Raw genomic sequence first — 24,313 nt, forward strand, 5'->3', positions numbered from 1 at the left:
TCATGTTTAATGGCGGGGCTTCCACTGACAGCGTCTCTTTGTGTCAGCAGTCTGAAGTCAAAATGCTTTCCTGGCACACAACAAACAAATGGTGCCCTCATACTGTTGTAATTGCAGTCCAGAACTCAGCTTTTTTCCCCTCCAGAAACCTCAAAGTCTGGAATAGGCACAGAACAATGGGCTGCTACAAATGTCAGTAAACAAAGCAAGCATCTTAGCGGGGACAGACGTTTATGGGTTTGTGTTGTTGGTTGTGTCAGCGCTGTATTTTGGTTGTTGTCCGGTCGGATCAGAGCGTGAGGGAAGCCTGACACTGAGTGAAATGTCACAGTGGCCCTCCCACCATGCTGGTTTGGGAGCTTGTGTGTATATGTGTGTGTGTGTGTGTACAGTGTGATGACTGGTCATGCACTGCCGATCCACAAAGCCTCCACCCTTCCCTGCTGTGTTTGCTCTACTCCTCACACACACACAGGCACATACCATAGCAGATACACTCACCCTCCCTCCTCCTTACACACAACAAACACATATGAACAGCCCTCCTGCCTCCCTTTCTGCTCACCTCCTACACGCCTTGTACATACAGCACCCCCTCCTCTTCCCTGTCACACACACACACACACACACACACACTGCCTGCTTTCTTGCACACCCGCTCCGACTCGGCTGGCTGCACTGCTGTCTCTCTGTCGTGACAGATGAGTGTGTGAGAAGCATTTCCTCCAGGCTCACGGCTCACTTTCAAGACGGCTGCAAAACGATACAAGGAGCCACACGCTAATGGGGGTGGAGAGCTGCAAGGAAGCTGTGCGTGTGTGTGTGTGTGTGTGTGTGTGTGTCTTCTTGTAGATCTAACACCCCAAGACACTCACTCATTATGCTGCTCTGATGGGTCACTGTGCAGCCTCTTTATAAGAAGACCCTTATGGCGACATGTCTTATTATATCAACTGCTGAGATGGATGTTAATACCAATCTACGGGGTGCATACTGTGTGCGCTCTTCCCGTAGAATGATGAGACGCGCTTGGTATTCGCAGTGTGTCTCGTTGCATGGGCTAATTCTATTTAACCTGGTGAAGTCTGCAGGATGGTACGGTCAGAATGCCCCAGGGAGGCCAGTGTGTACCCCTGCTTTATTACCCACCTGAGGAGGCTCATTCTCCCACACATACACACAAGCACACTCTCCTGTTTGCTATGTGTAATTTACTGGGCAGCCTGTGGGCCAGGCCTTCATCTGCAGGAAGGCGCGAACAGAGCCTTGGCGCCAGTAATTGGACTTTAGAAGTGATTGGGGAACTTGATTGACCCCCGGTAATGGATTTGAGTGAATAATTATTTGTAGTTATGGTTGGAAGATGATATCAGGGAGAGAGAGACCAATCCCACCAGTGTGACTCACCCCTGCCGCCAGAGCAGAATGCTGCCAGCACTCAATTAATGAAATCCAGCTGCTCAGACTCCCCACGTGTCGTGCCTGATCAAAAAACACACAGGGGTCTGGTCAGAAAAAGGGTTATCTTCATCCAACCTTTCCCTTTCGCACAACTGCCGGCCTGTGGCCCGTCACAATAGTGATTATAAAATCTTCCCCACTCCAGGTACAAGACATTAAGGTTGATAATGTCTCCATTATTTTTTAACTGCCCGTGGCCGTGCTCAGCACGGCCCACGGCAGCCATGTTAATGAGACCTCTCAAGATGGCAGGCAGCGCCTCCTCAGGACACAAAATGCAATCACTCTTAATCCGCCACTTTAATTGCTGGCCAAGCTTGCCTAAGTGAATTCAGCTGTACGATCTCTGCAGGCGAGTGGTTGTACCTTGAGAATGCTGTAACAACATCATACTGGCAAAGATAGATTGAGTTTCAAAACAAAGGGGAACTGATGCATGGTGGTCTGTCTAGTTAAAGATGGGGCTTATTTTTCTGGTTTGTGTGTGGCCACCTCAGGGTGTCAGACTGAGAGAGAGAACTCAAAAAGCACAAGTGAGATTATGTCTTGCCAACTGCCCGCTCTTCTCTTCCCTCCCTGCCACTCGGCTTCATTTCTGGCTCTCTTCAGAGGCCCGAATATGTGATATGCAGGGAGAAGCACAGCCACACAGCACAGCCTCTCTCATTTTCTCTCTCTGATTTAGTCACTTGCTCCAGCATCATTATCTTTACTACTCTCCTTCTCACTACAGTAAATTTCTCTCTTTTCCCCTACCTCTTGTTTTCTCCCTCTCACTCTCCTGCCTTCATCCTTCCCCTGTCATATGTCCCCGATCCCCCCCCCCCCTCCCGCCCTTGATCCCTCCCTTGTGACCTCTCGTTGCCCTCTTGCCAGTCTCTATTATTTCTGGCTGCCCAGTGGCCTGGTCACTGGTGCTGCAGGACTCCAGACAGGCCGTGTTATGACAGGTAACGCTGGGCCACACACTCTCCCCGGCAACATGTGGAGGTCAGCCTGTCATACCTGTCCACAGCTCCACTGTACACACACATGTACATGCACATGTGCGCACACACGCAGTGCTTTGCTGTGTATGGATAACTGCCAGACAGCCCTAGCCATAACCCCAGACTCAGCAGAATTGAGCTACGAGGAGCGGTGGAGTAGAAATGGTACACCTCTCCCATTCTATTCCTTTGTGCTTGCAAAACAATATTTTTTTTTTTTAAAGGTCTTAGATGATGTGCTTCTTTTAGAGCCTTGGCAAGCAGGAGGCATGCTGTACTTGTTCCTATTTAGCACAGAGAAGGAGGATTTAACTGCATAGTGGCTGTTAACTACCGCTAGACTCCACTCTCTGCTGGCATGGCTGCTCCCTGTGTTAATGACCACTCACAGTTGCAGCCCTGAGGGGGATGCAGGACAGAGTCAGCCAACATCAGACCCTCACTGCACCTCCAAGCCCATCTGGTCAAAACAACAGAAAATATGTTCCGCATGTTATTTGTCTTCCAGGTTTATTGTCTTTGCCCTGTAAGAAGAGATGCCAAGTTACAATTTGTTTCATTCATAACAATTTTGTATGGGATGGTACTGTTTCAGTGGAGGGTCCAACTGTTTTCCCCCAATGTATTTCCCGGTCATGGTGTCTCATTTCTATCCAGCTGCCCTCTATCAACTAGTGAATAGCCATGTTTTGTAAGGTCCAGGGCCAGTAATGAGAGCAGTCATTCTCTACCCGACCGAACAAGCTCTACCCACCCAGGACAAGATGGCAGCACCCCGGTAGTCGATCAGTGGTTGTTGTTACCCTGGCATGTTCCTGGCTCCCTGTCTGATCCAGGGCAATGCCCCACAATACTCGGCCTGTGAGGGCCAAGGGGCCGGCCCGGGTTTGTCACGCCAGGTTGACATTTCAGGGAGCCGTGCCAGGACACCACAGCACATTTCGTCCTCGCGGACAAGTGGTGTGGGAGCGAACGAGTCAACTCGGGCAGATGGGCAGGCTTCAGTGCCAACCGCACTGGACCATACCGGACCGCTGGCCTGGCAACTGTCGGCCAGCCAGCCAGACAGAGCAGACAGAGTGCTTTCTGGCACACAGAGGAGGGGCAGGTGTCTCCCTCTAGCAGCAAGCTGTGGGAATGTGTGTGCACGCACATATGTACTTATGTATGTGTGTGTGTGCCTGTGTGTGTGTGTGTGTGACAGAGAGACAGACCGAGAGAGAGAGCTAATCAAATCTGTTATTTATTTCAGTCTGCCAAACAAAATCTAACTCATATTGTTAGTTGTGTGCATCATCTTTTCTATAAATGTCATTTAAAGTTATTTTATGACTGGTAGTAGTTACCTGGACAGTCTGACACTCCTGTCAGACTGAAGCATCATCAAGGATGATTTGTGAGTGTGTGCGCAGGAGTGTTTGGAAGTGTGCACATTGCTTATACGATTTCATTATCTGTGTTAGTATACACCTGTGCCTCTGTGAGAGAAGCCTGTGTTCTCCTGCACATCTCAGCCAGGCCTGCTGGAGGGGAAGGCCATTAATCTTAGCTAAATCAAATAAATCAAGTGCACTTTAGAAAAGAGCTGTCAGTGTAATTGTTGTGATAGCCATTCCCTGGCTACTCCAGGGGGAGCTCTATTGAAAGTAGTGCCATGGAACGCACACCCGCCGCCATCCAAACATGCCACGGCCCTGAGAACCGCGGTGGCCGAGGGTCCCTCTGTATGACGACGTCCGAAGCCACCTAGTGCCCTCTGTTTGTGTTTCTCTCCGGATGAACACTGCTGAGAGTGATGGGATTGTAAGTTTGTACGTGCCGCCATGCCTCTGTCACACAGTCTGTCGTAGTGTGATGCTTGAACAGGCCATAACAAGTGTAGCAGGCCTATCCGTGTGTTTGATCGCCTTTTCCAGTGTTAAATGTGACCAGTGATTCACAAAATGTGCCTAATGCTGTGTGCTGCAGTTGGCGCTGTCGGTAAACGATTTGCTCAAGAGCAGTGCTGTGCTGACAAACCATCAAGCCTAATCTTCAACGCCATCCTGCGAGTCTGTGCAGAAAGAGCACAGTCTGGTATTTACATTTAAAAGAATGCTAAACCCTTTCAAAGAACCCATATTGGTCGTCGCAGGGATGAGACAGAAGAGATAATGGGGATGGAAAGAGCAGCATGTGAAAAGGCTACACTGCCCTCGGCTTCTCTCTCAACCAATGAGGGTTAAATGACTATCTGGGCACCTTGGCAACCATTGCTGTGCTTCTTCTAAGTCGGCTGTGAACTGGCTGAACAGACTGCATTCATCAGTCAATGTACCCTTGCCTTTCTGTGGAAAATAACCAATATACTATTAAGGAACCCTGAAATATGTGTGTGTGCATTTGATCTCACTGTAACGAATTGAGAAGGCTTGTTTCAAAAACAGTATGCAGTTCTGGCTTAAGCATGATTTGAGTTTTGGGTTGTTTGATCCTTTTCTGTTTACTTTATTACCCATTTATTAATTCTCAAGCTAAATCTCTCTCTAAGAAACCACATGCTTCTCAAAGTTCCAGCAGATGGTGCCAAACTGTGTGTGTGTGTGTGTGTGTGTGCGGGTGTGCGAGTGTGTGTTTGTTTGCGTTTGTGTGTTTGAGTCTAGAGAAGGTCAAGAGGATAACTTTACTCAAACATGAAGTCCATGAGCAAGATTTTATAATGAATTCTCTAAGTTATTAGAACACTTTATAATGCCACAGGTTGTGTTTCTTTTTTTGCTTTTTTCTTGTCTGATTGTTTTGTATTTTTGTCTTTATGGTACATTATTGTATAACTGTTTCTGTCTTAAAGAGTAAGAAAGAAAGAGAAAGCGAATTGGAAAGAGTGTGTGTATGTGTATTGACATCCTTAAGTGTGTGTGTTTGTGTGTGAGTGTTCTTGAGAGATCAAAAGAACCATCACCTTCACCTTGAGTGCCACAATAACCAATGGAGAGGGGCACAACAAAGGGGCCTGGATGAAAAGACTATATTGTAGTTTATTCAAGGTTTCAACAGAACGCATTTTAACCAAGAGTACCATCCTTCACAGCAGAGATGCATTGTTCCAGTCCATAAAGAGCAACAAAAATGTTTAACTACAACTTTGACAATCTTTGACCTTCTTGAAATGTGATGTGAGTGTAAAATAGTCACAAAGCACTTTTTTTCTACATCACCCCTTAACCATTTCTTTGATTTTTTTCTTTTTTTTTAGCAGGACACATGGAGGCGAAGGCACGAATAAGAAAGTTCTGAAAGTGACGCAGGGTTTCGCGTTTCCATCCCAAAAGAAATCCTTGCCACACTCCGTCTCCTTCCCTGGATGTCGAAGTAACAAAGGTGAGAAAATGACAAAAAAAAAAAAAAAAAAAAAAAGACATGGATGGATGCGATCTCTGTTAATTTGTTTGACCCACTCTCTTCTCAAATGAGAATGGATGGAGGGATTCCCGATGTCTAGATTGGAAGATGGATGAGTATGCAGCTATGGCTTTAATTGATTGAAGACAGGAATTCAGTTAGGGATAATTGAATCATGGAAATCATTAAAAGCTCAAGTGCATAAGATAATTAGGAGAGCTAACCAGGTTGTTATCAACCCTCACTACAAATAATCTTTAGGATACGCACAAAGAGGAACATATTATCTAGTAGGACTCAACATTTCATGACAGTTGCTATATAATATACAGTATATCAAGCTTTACACATTAAGGTGCATTTGAAGCACTTTGTGTGTAGTACAGATCAAATTTAATAAATAAATGCTCTGTTTTAATAATTCCTTTTACTATTGGCTAATTGGTCTCCAGGCCTGTTTTCCCTGCTACAGATTCCCAGGGTCAGGCTGGGGTCAGCGTTCTACTTCATTACTCCACCCAGGGAAATGAGGAGCCTGATTAGTTTGGGCCTGACCTTGGGCTATTCTGTTAAAGCCAGACTCACTAAATCTGCTCACTCCAGATCTCAGCAGACCTGAATCATTGAAATCATTGTGTCTCACAGGCGAAACGCTTGGAAATAAAAGAGCGTTTGCACGTATTGATATTTCAAAATGAACACTCCCCGGCATTCGAGGAGAGCGATTTTACACGTGAAGTTCTGAGGATCGGTGGGAGATATCTTCAGGTTCAGTGTCACAGTGGATGTGGAAGAAGTGCGGCGCTGACTGTTACCCATAGAAACCAAGTAACCTATGGCTGATGACTGTCATGTAATGCCATGGTAACAGCGGAGCCTAACAACAGGGGAGTTGGCTGGCTTGTGTCCTATCTTTTTCAGAGACATGATCATAGTTAAGTAGAGCTGCTCCCCCCCACCGCCCATTTCCCTCCTCCTCCTCCTCCTCCTCCTCCTCCTCCTCTCCTCTATAATGTGTTTGTCATCCAATAGGAGTGGCCAGGCAGTAGCCGTATATTCGAGGCAGTAGCCAGGGGTGTGTGATCTGTCCCCCTTGCTGATTTGGGCTGCCCTAAGTCTGGATATGCCAGGCCCAAAGCCTTGTGGGTAATCCCTCCTCCTCTGCGTAACCCCCCCCCCCCACACACACACACACACACACACACACTCCCCTGCAGCGCTTCCTGAATCAGATTGCTGCTGACCCCCACCGAGTGATGTCTCACCCCAAAGAATGGGGAGCGGGCCCAGCAGGGGGTCGGCAGCCAGTGACGCTATGCCCCTGGGCCGGGCACCAATAGGCATGCATGTAAATACACGTCCCACCATGTGTGTCCAATCCAAGACTGGCAAATGAGTGCTACACCACAGGAGCCTGCGGATCATCTCTCACTGCTATTCTCCTGAGGTCTACCTCAGATCGGGATTTGTGTAAATGATACGCGGGGCTGCTTTCTTGCTTTTGCGCGGACTTGAACGTGACCGTCATGTTGCAGTAACCTTGAATGTGATTTGTTCAATGGAGCATCTTTATCCTCGACTTGCACTTTGCACAGTGCTGCATAGTTTTCTGGCAGGCATTGCAGACCTACACTAGCAGTCAAAAGCTTGGACAGTTTTTCCACATTTTAGAATAATAGTAAAGACATCGAAAATATGAAATAACACAAATGGAAGTATGCAGTGACCAAAAAAAGTGTTAAAACAAAACTATTTTATATTTTAGATTATTTAAGTAGCCACCCTTTGCCCTTGATGGAAAGGCAAAGGCTTTGGAAAGGCATCAACTTAACTATTTATAGTTGTCTAAGAAACAAATTTCAAGCATTTAAGCATAAGCCTTTAGCTCAAAATGGCTTTAAGATAATGAAAAACATAATACCTTGGATCAGGTGTGTCCAGACTTTTGACTGGTAGTGTATACAGCTTGTACACATTATCACCGACTCAATTAACACGGATCTTCATATTCACCAATTCACTTCAGTGCTTCATTTTTCATTAAAAAAAGAAAAAAAAAAAAAAAAAAAAAGATGAATGGATTTGTGAATCAACAAGCGGCTTTCAGCGCAGCTTTATTCCACACAGTTTTAGCCCTGGCTCCAGCCCATGCCAAATCGATTCCAGAGCTCATTTTCTCCCTTCATTTTTTTTTTCCCTGTGCACCAGCGGTCCTGCTCTCTTGCCTGTACCAAAAGGCTGTCTATGGCCGGGCCTGTACATTAGGCCCTCTGTGTTTATTTTCTGTGTTGGGCGAAAAAGGAGATCTGTCTCCACTTAGCAAACCCTCCGCTCCCTCACAGGCTAAAACCCCTTGGTGAACGGGGGGTGAGGAGAGAGAGCCTGGGAAGTATCGATGCCGAATGGAGAGGGTGGTAAGGGGGGGGGGGGTGTGATGGGGTGATGTGGGGGGTGATGGTGGAAGTACTGCCTACTGTTGAGAGAGAGAGAGAGGAGGAAAAATGACAGGGACAAACAGAGGGAGCAGGGAGAAAGGAATGAGGAAGAGTTAAAGAGCTGGGGAGAAAAGGTGAAAGATTGAGTATTGAGTGGACAAAGGGAGAGATAGAAATATTGGGGGGGGAAAAGAGAGTTGGAGCTGGACTGTACTGTGAGTGAGAGAAAGAGCTGTGAAGAAAAAAGCAAGAGAGTGAGAGAGAGGCAGATGTAGTGAGCAAAACAGAAAAAGAGAGAGAGAGAGAGAGAGAGAGAGAGAGAGAGAGAGAGAGAGAGAGAGAGAGAGAGAGAGAGAGAGAGAGAGAGAGAGAGAGAGAGAGAGAGAGAGAGAGAGAGAGAGAGAGAGAGAGAGGCCAGGCAGCTGGGAGCTCCCGCAGACACGCACTTCTGTCTAAGCAGCTTTCCTCTCAGGGCGGGGTCACGCCGGGTCACGGCGGGATTACACTTTTGGCAAACAAGAGGGAGCTCCTCTCTCGCAAAGCCGTGCACGACTCCCCCATGACTCTCAGCCGCTGTAATAAAGCCAAGGCAGCCTGAACCTACAAACAAAAAGCTAACACGCTATCGATCGACAGCGGCCAACTTTCGCGAGGTGGTGTCGAAAGGTCGACATTGTGCAGACAGCTTGGGCCGGGGTGAAGGGCTATTATTGGGATGAGGGAAAACTCCGGCGTTTGCCCGTATCACAGAAATTCTTCACTTAGCGGACAATTTCACTAACTGTCAGCCCAGGAATTGAGATATTGTTATTCGCCGAGTGAAACGGAAGAAAAATACCCCCCGTACAGTGCAATATTCCAATCACAAAATCCAAATTAGGTTTCTATCCTTTCAATCAATAGCCATCCCCTGCAGTGCCTGTGTGTCTCCTCACTTCCTAATCAACACTTCCACTCGCAGGGAGGTCAGCTGAGCAGGCGCACAGTGCCCCGAGCGCTGCTTTGAACTTAATTAAGCAGCTTTAAACACAGCCGAAAAGATTCATTAATACACAGGCAAGATGAGCAGCTAGATGAGAACATGGCCCCTCTACAGAAGAGGAGTGCGAGGCTTCAGACGGCTGTTGAACCCGCGCGGGTCAACGCCGGGGGCACGGCGATGGAGGTCCCCCAAGGACCGCCAGACCCTTTTGGATTCGGCAAAGGGTCCACTAAAACTCGATCCTCTCTGCCGCTAAAACCTACAACGTAACAAATACGGAGCCTGTGAATGAGAAAAACAGTTATATGTAAACGGCTGAGACAGCACTGCAATGGATGAGACAGAGAGAGAGACAGAGAGAGAGAGAAAGAGAGGAGAGAGAGGGAGAGAGAGAGAGAGACATCGGGACTGAGAGGGATGGCAGTGTGTATGTGCCTGGAAGGCTGCAGTCTGCCACCGGTGCTGTGAGGCAGGGCCTGTTAAAGGAGAGCTCCAGACCAAGGTGTTCTATAGCTCGGGGGCTAACGGTGATAAATGAGTCCCTTAATGTCGGCAAACACTTTATCTCTGCTTCATCTGTTTTCATTAGGCAGGGCCAACCTTTGGCTGGGCGAGAACGTGCTGTAACTTTCATTACTACGACGTAGAAAGGAGAGGGAGAGAGACCTCCCATCGGTCTAATAAAAACACCAGCTAGACACCATGACAGATCCTATTCCTTATTGGTATGATGGCATTCCACCGCTATGAATTAGAGGGAACGGTGTAACCCCTAAAAAACTGATCCGTGCTTTCTTTGTGTTTTGTTTTCCTTCTCTCCACTGAATGATATCTTTTCTACCACTGTAACTGCTCTCAAAAAAGCCCTCATTTTATTTATTTCCTAGAAGCTCTCCCTTAAGTGATCTTTCTTTGGTCACAGGAATATTGAAAAGGGCACTAAGACCTTTGCATTCCTTACTGTTAGTTGCTTGTGCAGTAATTTTAGCGATGTAGGAATTTACTCTACTGTTGCACTGATTGTCAGTTGCTCCGGATAAGAGTGTGAGCTAAATGCCTTAAATTTTAAATATGAGGATCCTAGTGAGCGTTTTGGAACATTGCCTGAAACCTAATGATCTGTGATATGTAGCACAGATGATGCTCAAATTAAACGGTTGCTGTGAGTTTAGGTACATGTGGATGGGGGCGATGAACATCTCTTGGTCAGTTAGGTATCCACTGAAAAACTAGCTAGCCAGAAAGATGAGAGGAAATCTTCTTTTTATATACTTGCAAAATTGGAAGTGAACAGGGTTTACTGTTTGGAATAGGCGCAAAAATATAAAACAATAGACAGAGAAAGGACAGACAAGCTGATGTAATATCTGATGTAAGCTTTACTTTCAAATCCTGTTACATTTAGATCTGGCAAGTTGAACATAAAATAATGCCAAACAAAGAAAACAAATACAAAACCAAAAAAGTACAAATGATCTATTTACCAGTTATCGTCACAACCCTGTACAGCCTTAACAATGGAGTAATAAAAAAAAGCTTTATACAGCACATACCAATTTTTACCGAGTGCCAAAAGATAAAAGATAGTTGAGCCTTTTCTAATCATAAAATACAGCCAAACTTAAAGCTAACTGATTGTAGACTGTGCAGTGTGATGCTAACAACTAAATGCAACCGAGGGAGTTAGTTGAGAATAAAAACAATTAAGTGCTAATAACTAGAGAGAGAGGGCAATGTCATGCATACTCTGAAGTGCTGAAAAGGTAGTCACACTTTAACGTAAAAAAAAAAAAAAAAAAAGTCACTGTGCTGCTTACAATTAGGCAAAATAAACATTGAAATAAGTGCTTAGAAATACTGGTTTTCAAAAAGATAGAGCCCTGTTGCCTTTTCAAATAAGGGGGAATTAAGGAAGTGCAGCCATTCTTGATTACATAATGATTATGCAGTATTAAAAAGGCAGACAGTCAAAAAGGTGTCAGTGGACACATTCTTTTTTCTCTTCTTTTTATCTTTTCTTTTGGACCCTGACAATTAGTTTGACTAATTCTCAGAAGTCTCAGGTGGTTTCCTTCCACCAAGTGGCACTAGAGTATAAAAGATAACGTAGATAGTACAAGGAGCTCAATTCATTGTGTGTGTGTGTGTGTGTGTATGTGTGTGTGTGTGTGTGTGTGTGTGTGTGTGTTGGAGGGATGCTCCTGTCGCTCCAGAGACAGCATGCCAGACATTGACAGAGCAAAAGGAACTAACAAAGACCAGTGTAGGGGAGACAATCTAGGCATTACTCCAGAACAGGGCATGACGGATTCAATCCTAACATCACATCCTGCGTTAAGTTACATTTTGGTCTTGACAATGCATGTTCTCTGTCCAATCAACATTTTTGACATGATTTAAGTAGAAAAATAAAAACATCAACAACAAATCATAAGAAAATGCAAAACAGACAAACAGGTGAGGAAAATATAAAAGATGAGGAAAATAAAAACAATCCCTTTACAAATAAGAAACCATTTTGGCTTGAAGACCACTTAGGAACACAAGCACTGTCAATTATGGGTAAAGCTTTTTCAAAATAAAACGCTTGTACTATGCTGCCCTATCTCACAAACATACTCCTTTTTGAGCATTTTAGACTTGTACGGATAAATACATATTCTCATAATCAAAAGTGCAGCACTGTGCAAAATTGGCTATAACAATTTAGCCTGGGACCTTTAGTTCCCAGGGAGAGCTTGACCTCTACTGTCTAATTCATGCAATTTGTATTCATTTACTTTCTCCAATTTCACAAAGGCAGACCCTTGCACCACCAGAAATGCCTACACACAAAACTATGAGTTTTGATTGAGTCATTTCCAGCAAACATTTCCAGGCTACTGTCTAGTTCGTATAATAGTGACTTGATGGATCTAAGTTTGCACTTTTAAAAAGGAAAATAGAGGGTCTAAGTGCTTTTGGCTTGAAATGTAACTATGTTAAGTGCAATTAAAACTCAAAGGTTGAGAGGAGGGGAATAGAAAGCAGTACCATGTCTGCCGGCCTAACAGAAGCCATGCCATCGAACACAATCCTGTACAAGTGAATGGCTTGCTTCTTCATTGCACCTACAGGAGCTTTTCTCACAATGGGTTCTCTATGAATGTTAGTAGAAAATATTTTATTATGATGTAGAAGGCTCAGTAAAAAAAAAGAAAAATAATAATAAAAAACAAAAGACCAAAAAACAAACAAAAACAAACAAAAAAAAGACACAGAAGGCCACCAAACACACCACTTTCCTCTCTTTACCAGCACAGAAGACCTCTCTGTTTACACTTCTGTATCACTTTCTCATGTACATAAACAAAAATACATTCATTCAAGTCATTTTGGAACAGTTTTTTTTTTTTTTTTTTTACACAAAATTACAAAAAGCTCCAAAAAGCACCATTGAATCGGCCTGTGGTGACCGTGAGCGGTGGGTAGATATCTAGCCCAGAGCCGGTCACCTCCACAAAACAGTTATCTCATATATCTCTTCTAAGTATAGGTGCGCGATACATAGTTCTGCATGTAATGCTGCTCTGATATCCACCTGGTCTCAGATATAAGTGAATGAATGTTTCCATCTTGAGGGACTTCAATGCCTTCTCACTTGGGAGTGCAAACGCGTTGGTGACATTTTAATCTCAAATCTAATAATTAATTGTAATAAATGTATAGCTATTGTTTCTTGTCATATGATAGACCCAGACTGAATATTTTCCATATTTAGATTATCATAGCTTATTTTCTTTTCTTTTTTTTTACAAGCTTATAAAGAATAACAGCTTCTACTAAGTATTCAGAACCAGGATGGTAACAGAGTGTAGATTTAAGAATAAGAGGGAAAACTGTCCATATTAGCCAATGGCCATTAAAATGACATTTGTTAATGACAGCCAACATTTATTCTGAGACAGAGGTGTCATCAGGCAGCAACTATGCATATGGTTTCACCGTTATACAAAACCAACAGAAATCAAAGTGGTGGGAAGGGGGAGGGCTACAAAACTATGTACAAGATTGATAAATAAGTAAGTGCGTGGTTTGAGGCGTTGCTTTGGAAACGTGCCTTTTTCAAAGAAAAGCATTCCGTTTCATTGGTTCTGTCCACGTTGCGCCGCTAACACTTCAGGATAGTTCGAATTAGCTTCCTAATGACGTCAAAGCTAGTTGAAACACAGAAACAGGCATGCTATTTTGATGCATAATAGCAATAGACAAAAATGCACTAAAATGTAGCACTTGCAAGTTTTGTTTCTTCTTTTTCAACTTTTATCTTGTCAAACAACTAAAGAAAAATATCTATAAAATTGAGATACGTTATTTTCCTCAGATAATGCAATTGGGTCCAGGTCATTCAGAAGTTTAAAAACAGAAAAAAGGATAAGAGAGTAGTAGTAGTAGTAATAATTCAATTGATAGAACTGATAAGAAAAGCAGCTTTTTGATATAAATGCATTTTTAGCACGTACAGCCTTTTTCTCTCATAAATGTTTTTTTTTTCTTCAATAAGTTTGTGTCTGGTCCAGCTTATTCTGCTGGTCTGATTGGAAAAGAAGTTGCTCCCACTGCAGTGGGTTAGTGTCATTCACACCACTGTCCGAGGAGTGAGGGAAAGAGCGAGGAGAGGAGGAGAAGAAGTGGGTGAGGTCAAACAGTCTTGGCCCTCTCCATCAGTCCCAGGTAGGCCAGGAAGGAGTGTTTGTGGGAGGTGGGTGAGGGAGGAGAGTGAGAGGGGGACAAGGAGCTGGAGGAGAAGAGGAAAGGGGACGTGGTGGGCCGCCATCTGGAGTGGGGTGAGTGGGGGTGCGAGTGGAATGTGAAGCGGCTGTTGTGGGTGAACAGAGTGGTGAGGGGGATCAGGTGTGCCCGTTCACAGTTCCTGTACTGCTCGAAGATGTGGTGGGAGGAGGGGAAGAAGAGGGAGGGGCCTCCGCCGCTCGGACCGCCGAGGGTCCTGGCGGCGTCGCTGCGGTTAGTGCTCACCAAGCGGTGCTGAGCGGCGGGGGGCGGGACTTCCAGCTGATGGGACTTGCCCAGCGTGAGTGACAGGGCGACAGACTGCAGGGCCTGGGACGCTGTGAGACTCATGAGGGGGCTGCTGCTCCCGCTCCCTCCGCTGCTCCCCCCGCCTCCTCCACCCAACAGGAAGGGCTCCTGGCTCTTCCTCGTCGACGAGCCCCCCGGCGACGTACCCTCGAGCGGCAGCTCCTCCTCTCCGGCCTCCTCATCCTCCTCTTCCTCTCCTCCTCCGCCTCCACCCAGTCCCCCTGCCCCTCCGCCCTGGTGTTTCTTGAGGTGGCGGCTGAAGACAAAGGGGTGTGTGGTGGTGAAAGGGCACTCTTGGCAGCCGAAAGTCTGGCGCGGCGCGTGCTTCAGCTTCTTGTGCAGGTTGAGGTTGTCCTTGCGCTTGCAGCTATAAGAGCAGCGGTCACAGTGGAAGGGCCGCTCGCCTGTGTGCACACGCACATGCTCGATCAGCTTATTGGCCGTCTTGGACAGGTAGCCGCACTGCTCACACTTGTAGTGGTTGCCCAGGCGGTGGCCGCGCATGTGCGCCTCCAACGAGGCCTGGTCGGGCCACAATGCCTGGCAGATGCGGCAGCGGTACTCCATCTTACAGTGCGTCTTCAGGTGGCACTCCATGGCCGCTGGACGATTGGTGGAGTAGATGCAGAAAGGGCACCTGGATAAGGGAATAAAGGGCCAGGAGGGAGGGAAGGGAGGAGGGAGGGAAGGAGGGAGGGACACAACACACAAAAGCAAAAGACAGTTGAAGGGGACGTGCACAGCACATACAGAACCACAAAACACACCTTTAAATTTAATAACACTCAGGGATGAAGAGGAGAGGGACAGGTGAAGGAAAAGTGTGTGTAGTGTGTACATTCTATGCTTTAGGATGTGGTATGCTCATGGTGGTATGTGTGGTGGTTTTAGGGGTATGTCTGTGAAAGAATCGAGGTGATCAGGTATGTGTGGGTATGAGTATGTGTGTGTGTGGGAGGGGGTGACAGGCTGGAGAAAAGATGGGAGCAGTAGGACATGAAGGGAAATGAAGAAATGGAGTGGCACTTACATTTAAATAGCACCTTTCATCTGCTCTGGGCCCCAAAGCGCTTCACAAACCCTGCAGAACAGAATCACCTCAGAAAAACCTCGAATGGTCAAGGCCCTCTCTCCCTCTCTACACACTCCTACATATATAGACACACTTCACATTGCTAAGTGTACACACTGGTCTAAAAACCCTCTCTTGATCTGGACTGGGAGGTCAAAAAATGTAGGCTATCGGTGTTGGTTTATCTCAAACCTCTGCTGACCTGCTTGCAGGTCCATTAGCTCATTCTACACCTTTTGATAGTAAGGACAAATTCGGTTCACATAACATAAAGAGGAGACGGTGTGAACCTGACAGAAATACAACCCACGTGTGCGGATATAAACAGTACAGCGACAATGTGTGTACAAATGTGAATTTGCTGATAACTTATTGTATGAATATGGAAAAAGTATCAGTGAAAGCTGGCTCCTTCCTTCTTTTTTCATTCCTCCCTTGAACCGAAAAAACCCAATATATCCACCACCTGTTCCTTTCCCTCTTGAATGGTAGCTTGAAGAGATCAATCTGGTCTAAATAACATTGGTACCAGACAATAACATTGGTACCAGACAGAGGATACATTCATTTTTACCACTTAAAACGTAAACAAAATCCCATTACATTCATTATCCTTCACTCACACACTACAGTTAGCGACAGGTGCTTAAGTTACACTAGTTAGTGACTACAGACATGCTGTTCAAATAGTATCCTTAAACTACAAAGGGGCTTGTTTGAATAGTTGTGTGCTGTCAGCTACAAGACTTGTGTATAATACAAGTCGAAGTAACCCTGTTGGTAACTGTCTAGGCTACATCCAATGAAATGCTACTCTTTCCAGACATTTGCAAATGTTGAAAATACCCTGAAACCACTGATGGCTGCACAGAAACAAGATGTAGAACACAGATCTTTGTTTATGACAAGATGAGGCGATAATCATAATGATCATCAATGGTTCTGCACATGCACAGACTTTGTAGTTATGAGAACAACTCAAAAGCACAAAAAATGACTGTTGTGTTACTTGAAATGAACGTTTGAAAAAAGACCTACATTTGTGATTATTTTCCTGGTATCTTTCCTAGATGTTAAGTAAACTGTAGCCAGTAATTTAGGTAAATATTTTCATGTGAGTGCAAGTTCTTTCAATCCCAAATTGTTTCAAATGCTAAGCTAGAACTGAGTGTATGTTAAATGTTTGTCTGGTACATTATCGTGACTAGCTTAAAAGCACATACTAACATCATTAGTGTGTGATGTGGTGGATCTTATGTGCTGGCATTGGTTTGAGGTCAACAGATGGGCTTAAATGTTAGCTTGACAGGCTGAGAATGGGACATAAACATGTCACAGTACAACGGAGGCTCCTATAGGATTGGAGTATGGAGTTGGAGAGGGAAGCGTGTGAGCAAGCTAGCTACATAAGCAGTGAATCAAGGAATAATAAGGCTGCCCTATCAAGTTATTGTGAAATAAGCTCACTATATCAAATATGCATGTGCGTGTTGTGCATACATTTGCATTTTTGGGGGGTCTTAAGTATCTGGGGTGGATGCAAGCTAGGATGTGAGCGAGGTGAAAACATGCATATTCTAAAGCTTTTCATCTGGGGTCAGTGTTTCCTCGGATATGCATGCTGTGCGTCAGACGTGTGAGAGTGTGAGCTTGCAAGCGTGCCGATTCTTTGCGAGCGTACATTTAGACTTGACTTGTGTGAATGTCTGTAAGGGTAATTTCAGCGTATGATGTTTCAGTTGTGAGTGATCTGACATTTATGCTTGTGGAGTGTGAGTGGAGTGATCTAGAAAATTTCAAGTATGCACTTGCTTGTGAGTGGCTGTCAAGTAGGGGTGTGCCAAGAAACCAGATCAAAAGAATAGCCTTTATAGATCTTTTTTTGTTGTTGTTGTTGCTATTTTTTTTAACGAGTCTGAATTTCATCCAATCATTGTGATATATTATCTGTGCTGGAAGAACTGTATCTTTCTTTAGCACAGGTTTCATCAGATTGTTTTTCTTTGGCATGACTGTTCGCTGCGGGCAATGGGACAACAGACCCTGAGGGGAACTCCGTCTCCATCTCCTTTCCTTTCTCCCTTCTGTTCCTAACAGCCACTGCAGACACTGTGACCACTGTCTAACAAGTTACACTTGCCAAGAGAGGTTGTCAAGCAAAAGTAATTTTAATGAACATTTGTTATCTGCAGCCAGCAAATGATAGCTTCAACTTTCAAGTGAAATTACCTGATTGAGGACAGATTAAATAACAACTGTCTAGAATCTACTTCAAATTAAACATACGTGTATGTTTCTTGTATTCATTCGTCTCACTACTAGAAGCTTACAGGTGGGAGAAACAATCTGTCCGGCTGTCACAAGAAGTGCTCGGCAGTCCCTGTATTGAACAGCCCTTATTAAAATGAACCGTGGGACTGAGGGGCAGCTTTATATATCTAAAACGATGCACCTTTTGAAGCAATCAGTGGTGCATTAACTGATAATAACTGAAAATATTGTGAGATGGGTGCTACAAACTGAAAGGTGGCACAACGTTACCGTCATACCGTTTCTTTGTACTGTCATACTGTTTGATTTCTGCAACCATTTCTGATTCTGCAAGTTTTAGTCCCTCCCGCGCTTTATGGACACGAAGAAATCCAAATATCCCAGAATTGGCACACCCCTAATTTCTATCTATGCGTGCGTGTGTGTGTAGTGAGGGAAAGGGAGAGGGGTGAGGGAGGGGGAGGACGGGCGGAGTTAGGAACCTCTGTCTGTACTTGCTTTCCTTACTTGAGCCCTCCGGAGGGGACGGTGTGGCACTTCTTGTGCTCCAGCAGCTGCTCGGGCGTCTTGAGGAACTTGTGGCAGACGTCGCACTCAAACATGCGTGTGATGAGGTGGATCTGGAGGTGCCGCTCGTACATGCTACGCGTCTTGCACACAAAGTTGCAGAAGACACACTCGAAGCCTGGAGAGAGGGGGCCGAGGAAGAGAGGGAGAGTTAGCAGAGCTGCAGAAGAGGAGGTTAATTATCGTGTAGACAGGCAAGATGGTTACGGTTATGAATTTATTAAGTATATGTGACATCAAACATGAGGTTTCAAGGCTCTGTCAGGTAGCAGCAGCTCCCACAATCCCTTGCCTTTGTCAGACTTTTCCTCAGTTCCTGATCCCGAGTGGCTTCCGGAGCTGGATTGGCTGCCTGCAGAGGAGGGCGGGGCTAGCAGGCTCTTGAGTTCTTCGTTACCGTGGGTGAGGTCTCCGCCCTCGGAGCTGTTGAGTGAATCGCTGAGAGCTGAGAGAGAGGAGGAGGTGCTCTTGGTCTCACTTAGGGGACTCCGTGAGTTCAGACCTGGATACACGAGGACAGAGGGCAGAAAAGGACAAATCTGTATCATAATGATTCATGTTTCCATGTGTGCTAAATCAGCAACGTCAAAGCCATGTTGCCTGGGGTAAAGTCTGCCATAACTGCCACACTGAAGACAAAGCAGGGACAAAAATATGAACAGAAAATCTACAGAAATTGTGTGGAATGCTTGATGCAGAAAAACCTCAGAGCTGCAAGATCGCCACCTCTTTTACGTTCATACATACACACACTGACACACACTGACACACACACACCCACACACACACACACACACACACACACACACAGAGTCTACAAGCAGGCAGCCTCAGCTGCAGTGTTCTGTCCTCTGACTGAGGCCCTGCTGCCAGTCCAATCAAGAGGCAGTGTGCTTTTATTGATCCCCCTCTCCCAGTCTGCAATTCACTAGGATGGAGGAAGAGAGAGAGAATTAGAGAGGGAGGGGTGAGGAGCGAGGGTCATGGCCAAAGGAGCTAAGATGGCGGGAGCATCTCAGGGCACGGCTCAACAAAGGGCATTCACTCTGGAAAGGAGTGAAAGGAGGGAGAAAGGGCTGCACGGATTGTGAAATGGTTGACCTATCTATTTAATGCAGGCACACACACACATAAGTCTGAGTCAATGACCTACAGGAATGCACACATCCAGTGCACATGCTTTTTCATACCAAGAATAATAGTACATGGAAGATATCATTAATTGTCATCAATCAAATCAAAAGGTGCCGTAGTAATTTACAGCACAGTCTTGGCAGCGTTTTGAATACAATATTGAACTTTGTATTGCAGTATTTAACATCTACACGGCCTCTCTTACAGTATCTAAAGAAACGCCACAAAATGTAAGCAAAAGGAAAAACTGACGGTTCTCAAAGCCCGTGGGCCTTGACCATGTAACACATCAACTTCCTCCATTCTAATTGAAAGATATCCCATTAGCTCTTTTACCTTGTAGCTTCATCTGCAAATGGCCGGTAGCATTCATAGTATATGAATGAAAAAAAAACAAAACACACAGAAGCAAATTCTAGCTTCCAGAATATCCAGGGCAGATATCAGCAAATACTGCCAGATATCCCCCCCCTACTGATGAGGGCACCCGACTGACCCTTTTCCCAAGCGGTGGCCAGCCTTCATGGGTGGTGGGAGGTCAGCTTGAACCACAACACCTGCTGAGCTCAGCCATTTCTCCTCTGGGCATGTCCAGAGTCACCCAGTTGACCAGATAACCAGCCTTTTACAGTCTGGCTGGATTCCCTCTCAGAGTTTTAGATACCTTACCAAGCAGGGCTAAGTGAGATAGAACCTTAGGACCTTGAAATAGGATGCAAGCCTCAACTTAAAGAAGGTAAGATGTTTGTGTTTGAGAAGTGGGGACTGTGAGCACTAAACAGTGCTCCTGTACGTTTGTGTGGTCGGCTGAGGTGTCCATCTTGTGTGGGTGTGAGGTAAATGCCAAGCTAGGCGGAGAGACTTAAAAGATGGCCACAGTGGCATCGTAAACCCAGCTCGTCTCCAAAGGACCCAAGGCCTATTGATTTTTTCCCCTCAGGCACGATAAGGGCCAACCCTCTCAGATAAACAAGGCCACTGTGGCCTCTGAAAGACCCCTCAGCTGTCTAGGCTGGACAATCCCACCCACCCACACATACACACACACAAGCACACACACTCACACTCAGAAACGGTGGAAGGGCAAAACGTCAGCAATAAACTGGACAAAGCTGTTTCAGACAAAAACACTCATATCGACCAACAGGGGTTCAGACCTGCAGCTTTGAAAGTCCAGAGAAGGTCGACTGGAGGAGGCCGTCCTATTCCTGTTTGTGAAACCTAGTCCTAGTCCTTGTCTTTCAGAGTCACTGAATCCTCCTCTGATACTGAACTGTGCCTTCATGTTTAAATTACTGTTATGTTTCAATGTATTGACTTGAAACAGACCTTGTTGGCTCCCATCCTCATAAATAACTGGCCATATTATTTCTATTCTGAGCTATGAACAAGAGCCACGATGTGTAATGCTACTAACCACTCTCCAGCATGTGATAGTCATTTTGAAAATGACTAAATCCTGTTCTTTCTCATCCAATACATTTTGAGAAGGCTGCAAGAAGAGAGGACAGAGGGATATTCCACCGACACGTATTGTAGAGTCCAGCTCATTATGGCTATTTCTGGTTCTACCGTCACAGTCCGTCGGACCCATTGGACCGGCACACAACATCGGAGGATCTCTACCTGCGTGTCCGGTACTGACGTGGTTCTTCATGTCGTTCTCCTCCACGCAGACGTAGTCACAGACGCTGCAGCAGAGCGAGAACATCCACTGCTCCTTGTCCACATGGAGCGACATGTGGCTGACGAACTGGGCGTTCAGCTCCGTCTGGAAACCGCACACATGGCAGCTGGACAGAGAACAGAGAGGAAGAGGAAGGCGAGAACAAGAGGACAGTTAGCTTTGGCGTCGTTATGCCCTCAGATATCAGTGTGTTGTACAACCATCAGTAGAAATCCTCACGATTTGATGCATCACCACTTCTTATGTTAAGGGAAGTTTTTGCTATCCATCAGCAGACTACCAGTTGTAGTTAAGTGTAGTTCTTAGATGTTTGTCTTATGTGTAATACTGCCTGTAGTCAGACCTGGATCAAATCATACTCCCAAATTATTCTTTGTTTGTTTTTTTACAAGCCCTGTGGGTGGGGTTTTCCATGGAGGACAATACATATGAGTGCTAGAAATGCATTCCAAAATGTTATGTAAACATTTTGGAAACGTTTGCTGCCTGAAATTAAACTGAGTACTTAAAAACATAATTGATTTCATCCTCAAAACATTTATAAAGATTTTATCATTATCAGATTTTATCATTCATGCCATCAATCTTTTTTTATCAGATCGATGTCACAATTTTCAAATGGTAAGTATCTAATTTTGGAATGACACTTCATTTGAAAAGTCAATTTAGTGTGCTTTTCTATCCAAGTAGGTTAAAACAAATGCCATGAGCCAGGTCTGTGGTAGTAGGGGGAAGGTATTTGATTTGGTCCATTATCACTACCTGTAGTAGTAGGGGCAGTTCTTGCGCTCGGCAGAGTCGGCGGTAACTGCGGTGACGATCTGGTCGGTGTCTGTGTTGACCAGCTTGACAGAATGGATGGTCAGGTGCTGATTGAGGTTAGCCCTGCACTTGGCTGCATAAGGACACAGGTGACACTTGTACTTCCTCTCCTCTGCAACAAAACACACACAGACACACGTCCTCGGGTTACTGTACACATTACCTCAGATGGTATTTCATTAAGTTACAGTCAGTCTCTAAGCCCTTACCACAAGCGCAAACCTAATTACTTAATGCCTAACCCTTAACCCGACCCCAATTGTAACTCTAATCCTAATCCTAGGAAAGAAATCCTTTGTGATGTCTAACAATTTGCCCTCATAATTGACCAACTTTTTTGGGTTTGTCTCACATCCAAATATTCCTGTGGGCTCATTTGGATGCCATAACATGGTGCACACACGCACGCACACACACGCGCGCACGCACACACACACAGAGTCATATACAAGAGGTGCAAGCAAGCACATAATTTCATACACGTTATTTGAGAGCACTCAAAAAACAATTATGCATAGACACAACCTTCCCCTGTATCCCAATACACACAAACATAGTAACACACACAGCTCCCCCTGAAAAACACACACACACACACACACACACAATTTGCCCCAAGGACATGAAGCCAGGCAACCTTTATGTCGCCGGGGAAACCAAAAAGACCATCACGCTGACATATGCCCCTGCTTCTGCTCTCTGTGGTGTGGCCAAGCTGTTCACAGCCAACCCTCTCAGATGGTGTGTGTGTGTGTGTCTCTCTTCATGTGTATGTGTGCACGCAAAATGTGAGAGCATGTCCAATTGTGTGGGGGCATTTTGTACATGAGACTCCATTTGTGAGCTCAGTGAATTAGTTTGCTCTCCCAAGTAGGTTACATTAATTTCTGATCCAGTGTTAATTTGCTTTAAATAAAATGCTTAGTATAAGGATAATATTCATTATTTGTTTCCTAATAAGGACCCGGGGAAGGCTTGCAGAGGAGTGTGATGGGGTAGAATGGATCAATTGGGAGCAGGGAGTGATTAGGGGTTCTGAGGGGCCAAGTTTGAAAACATAGCGTAATCAGGACACTGGGGAGAACACAGCTCTATCCTGAGGACGTCTCCTGTGTCTGAGTGTGAGAGAGGGAGAAAGAGAGAGAGAGAGAAAGTGAAAGAGGGAACCAATTGTAGCTGCATCGGAATTAGTGGAGTCTGTGTGTGTGTGTGTGTCTGTCTGTGTGTACGTGTGAGTGTGTGTACATTCTGGGAGGCATCCTTCTAGCTGGGTAATTACACGGGCAGTTTTCCCAGTGAGACTAATCATGGTAGTAATCTCTTTAAAGGAAGGGTAATCCAGTCTAGTCAACCTTATTTACTTACTCTGGGCAGCACATACACAAGCATGCATGCCCAAACACTTGTGCTGGCATCTACGCATGAACATGCAAATGCACAAGCCGACATGCATGTACACAGCAGTGCGCACATACACTTACACCAACGATGTCCCTGTGTGTGTGTGTGTGTGTGTGTGTGTGCTTACCTGTGTGTAGAGACAGATGTCTGGAAAGGGTCTGCTGTCTACCAAACACCTTGCCGCAGACAGGACAGGGGTAGAGCTGTTCATTCAGTCTCCACTGGGCAATCCCGTTTCCCGGCTCCCCGCCACCCTTTTCTGAGTCTGGAACACACACACACACACACACACACACACACATATCATTATCACTACTGCCACGATCATCCAAAACAGCATTTGCAGGTCGACTGAGGGGTGTGATATCATGCTGACATACATCAAACACACAGCAACTTCTGAGTTAAATATGTGAAGATGTTGACACTCCGAACACACTGCTGTGCTATGTGCTCATGTATTGATTGTTTTGTTCTTTGAATTATCAGAGGACACAACGCAGGGCATATCTTGTTTTTCCTTCACATTTGCTTGAAATCTCAAATAAAAAAAATACGTTGTTTCCTTAATAGCTATTATAATCTCATACAATAGCCTCGTTCTGAGCAGGTGCCCATATGCCCTCCACCACCTATCAGTCCTAAGCCCTTCTCCGGAGGGTGTGTGTGGTTATCCATGCTAATCAGCCTGCATACTACGCTCTGCCCCTGGCCTCCGCCCCATTGCACCGACATACGGGAGAGGCTGGAGGGGGACTGGTGACGGGACAAGTGAGACAGAACGGCATAAAAGAGATGAGAAAAAAAAAACAGGAGAGAGGGAACGACAGAGCGAGAAAGAGAGATGAAGAGAGAGAAAGAGACAACACAGCCTTACATTCAACAAGGAGTGGTAGAAAATTAACCTCTTTGTAAAAGTGTGGTTCTCCCTTGAAGATTCTACGCCACACAAAAGCGAAGCATAGCTTTTGCTCACATGGCTGCATTAAATCATGGCAGGCCTATCAATATGTAAGGCACAGAACAGCCCCA

General features: G+C 45.4%; 1 protein-coding gene across 1 annotated transcript in view; it reads right to left on the reverse strand.

Annotated features, from left to right (window-relative positions):
* Positions 1-10,632: 10,632 nt before the first annotated feature.
* Positions 10,633-24,313, reverse strand: part of znf827 (zinc finger protein 827) — a 47,258-nt gene continuing 33,577 nt past the window's right edge. The window contains exons 9-14 of the mRNA XM_071912462.2: positions 23,409-23,546; positions 21,821-21,992; positions 20,998-21,164; positions 18,530-18,739; positions 18,178-18,355; positions 10,633-14,964 (exon numbers count right to left, since the gene is read on the reverse strand). Coding sequence (XP_071768563.1) covers positions 13,929-14,964; positions 18,178-18,355; positions 18,530-18,739; positions 20,998-21,164; positions 21,821-21,992; positions 23,409-23,546 — 1,901 coding nt within the window. The 3' untranslated portion in view covers positions 10,633-13,928. The remainder of the gene's footprint in view (positions 14,965-18,177; positions 18,356-18,529; positions 18,740-20,997; positions 21,165-21,820; positions 21,993-23,408; positions 23,547-24,313) is intronic.

This window comes from Centroberyx gerrardi, chromosome 3, assembly GCF_048128805.1.
Source record: "Centroberyx gerrardi isolate f3 chromosome 3, fCenGer3.hap1.cur.20231027, whole genome shotgun sequence".
NCBI classification, from domain to species: Eukaryota; Metazoa; Chordata; class Actinopteri; order Beryciformes; family Berycidae; genus Centroberyx; species Centroberyx gerrardi.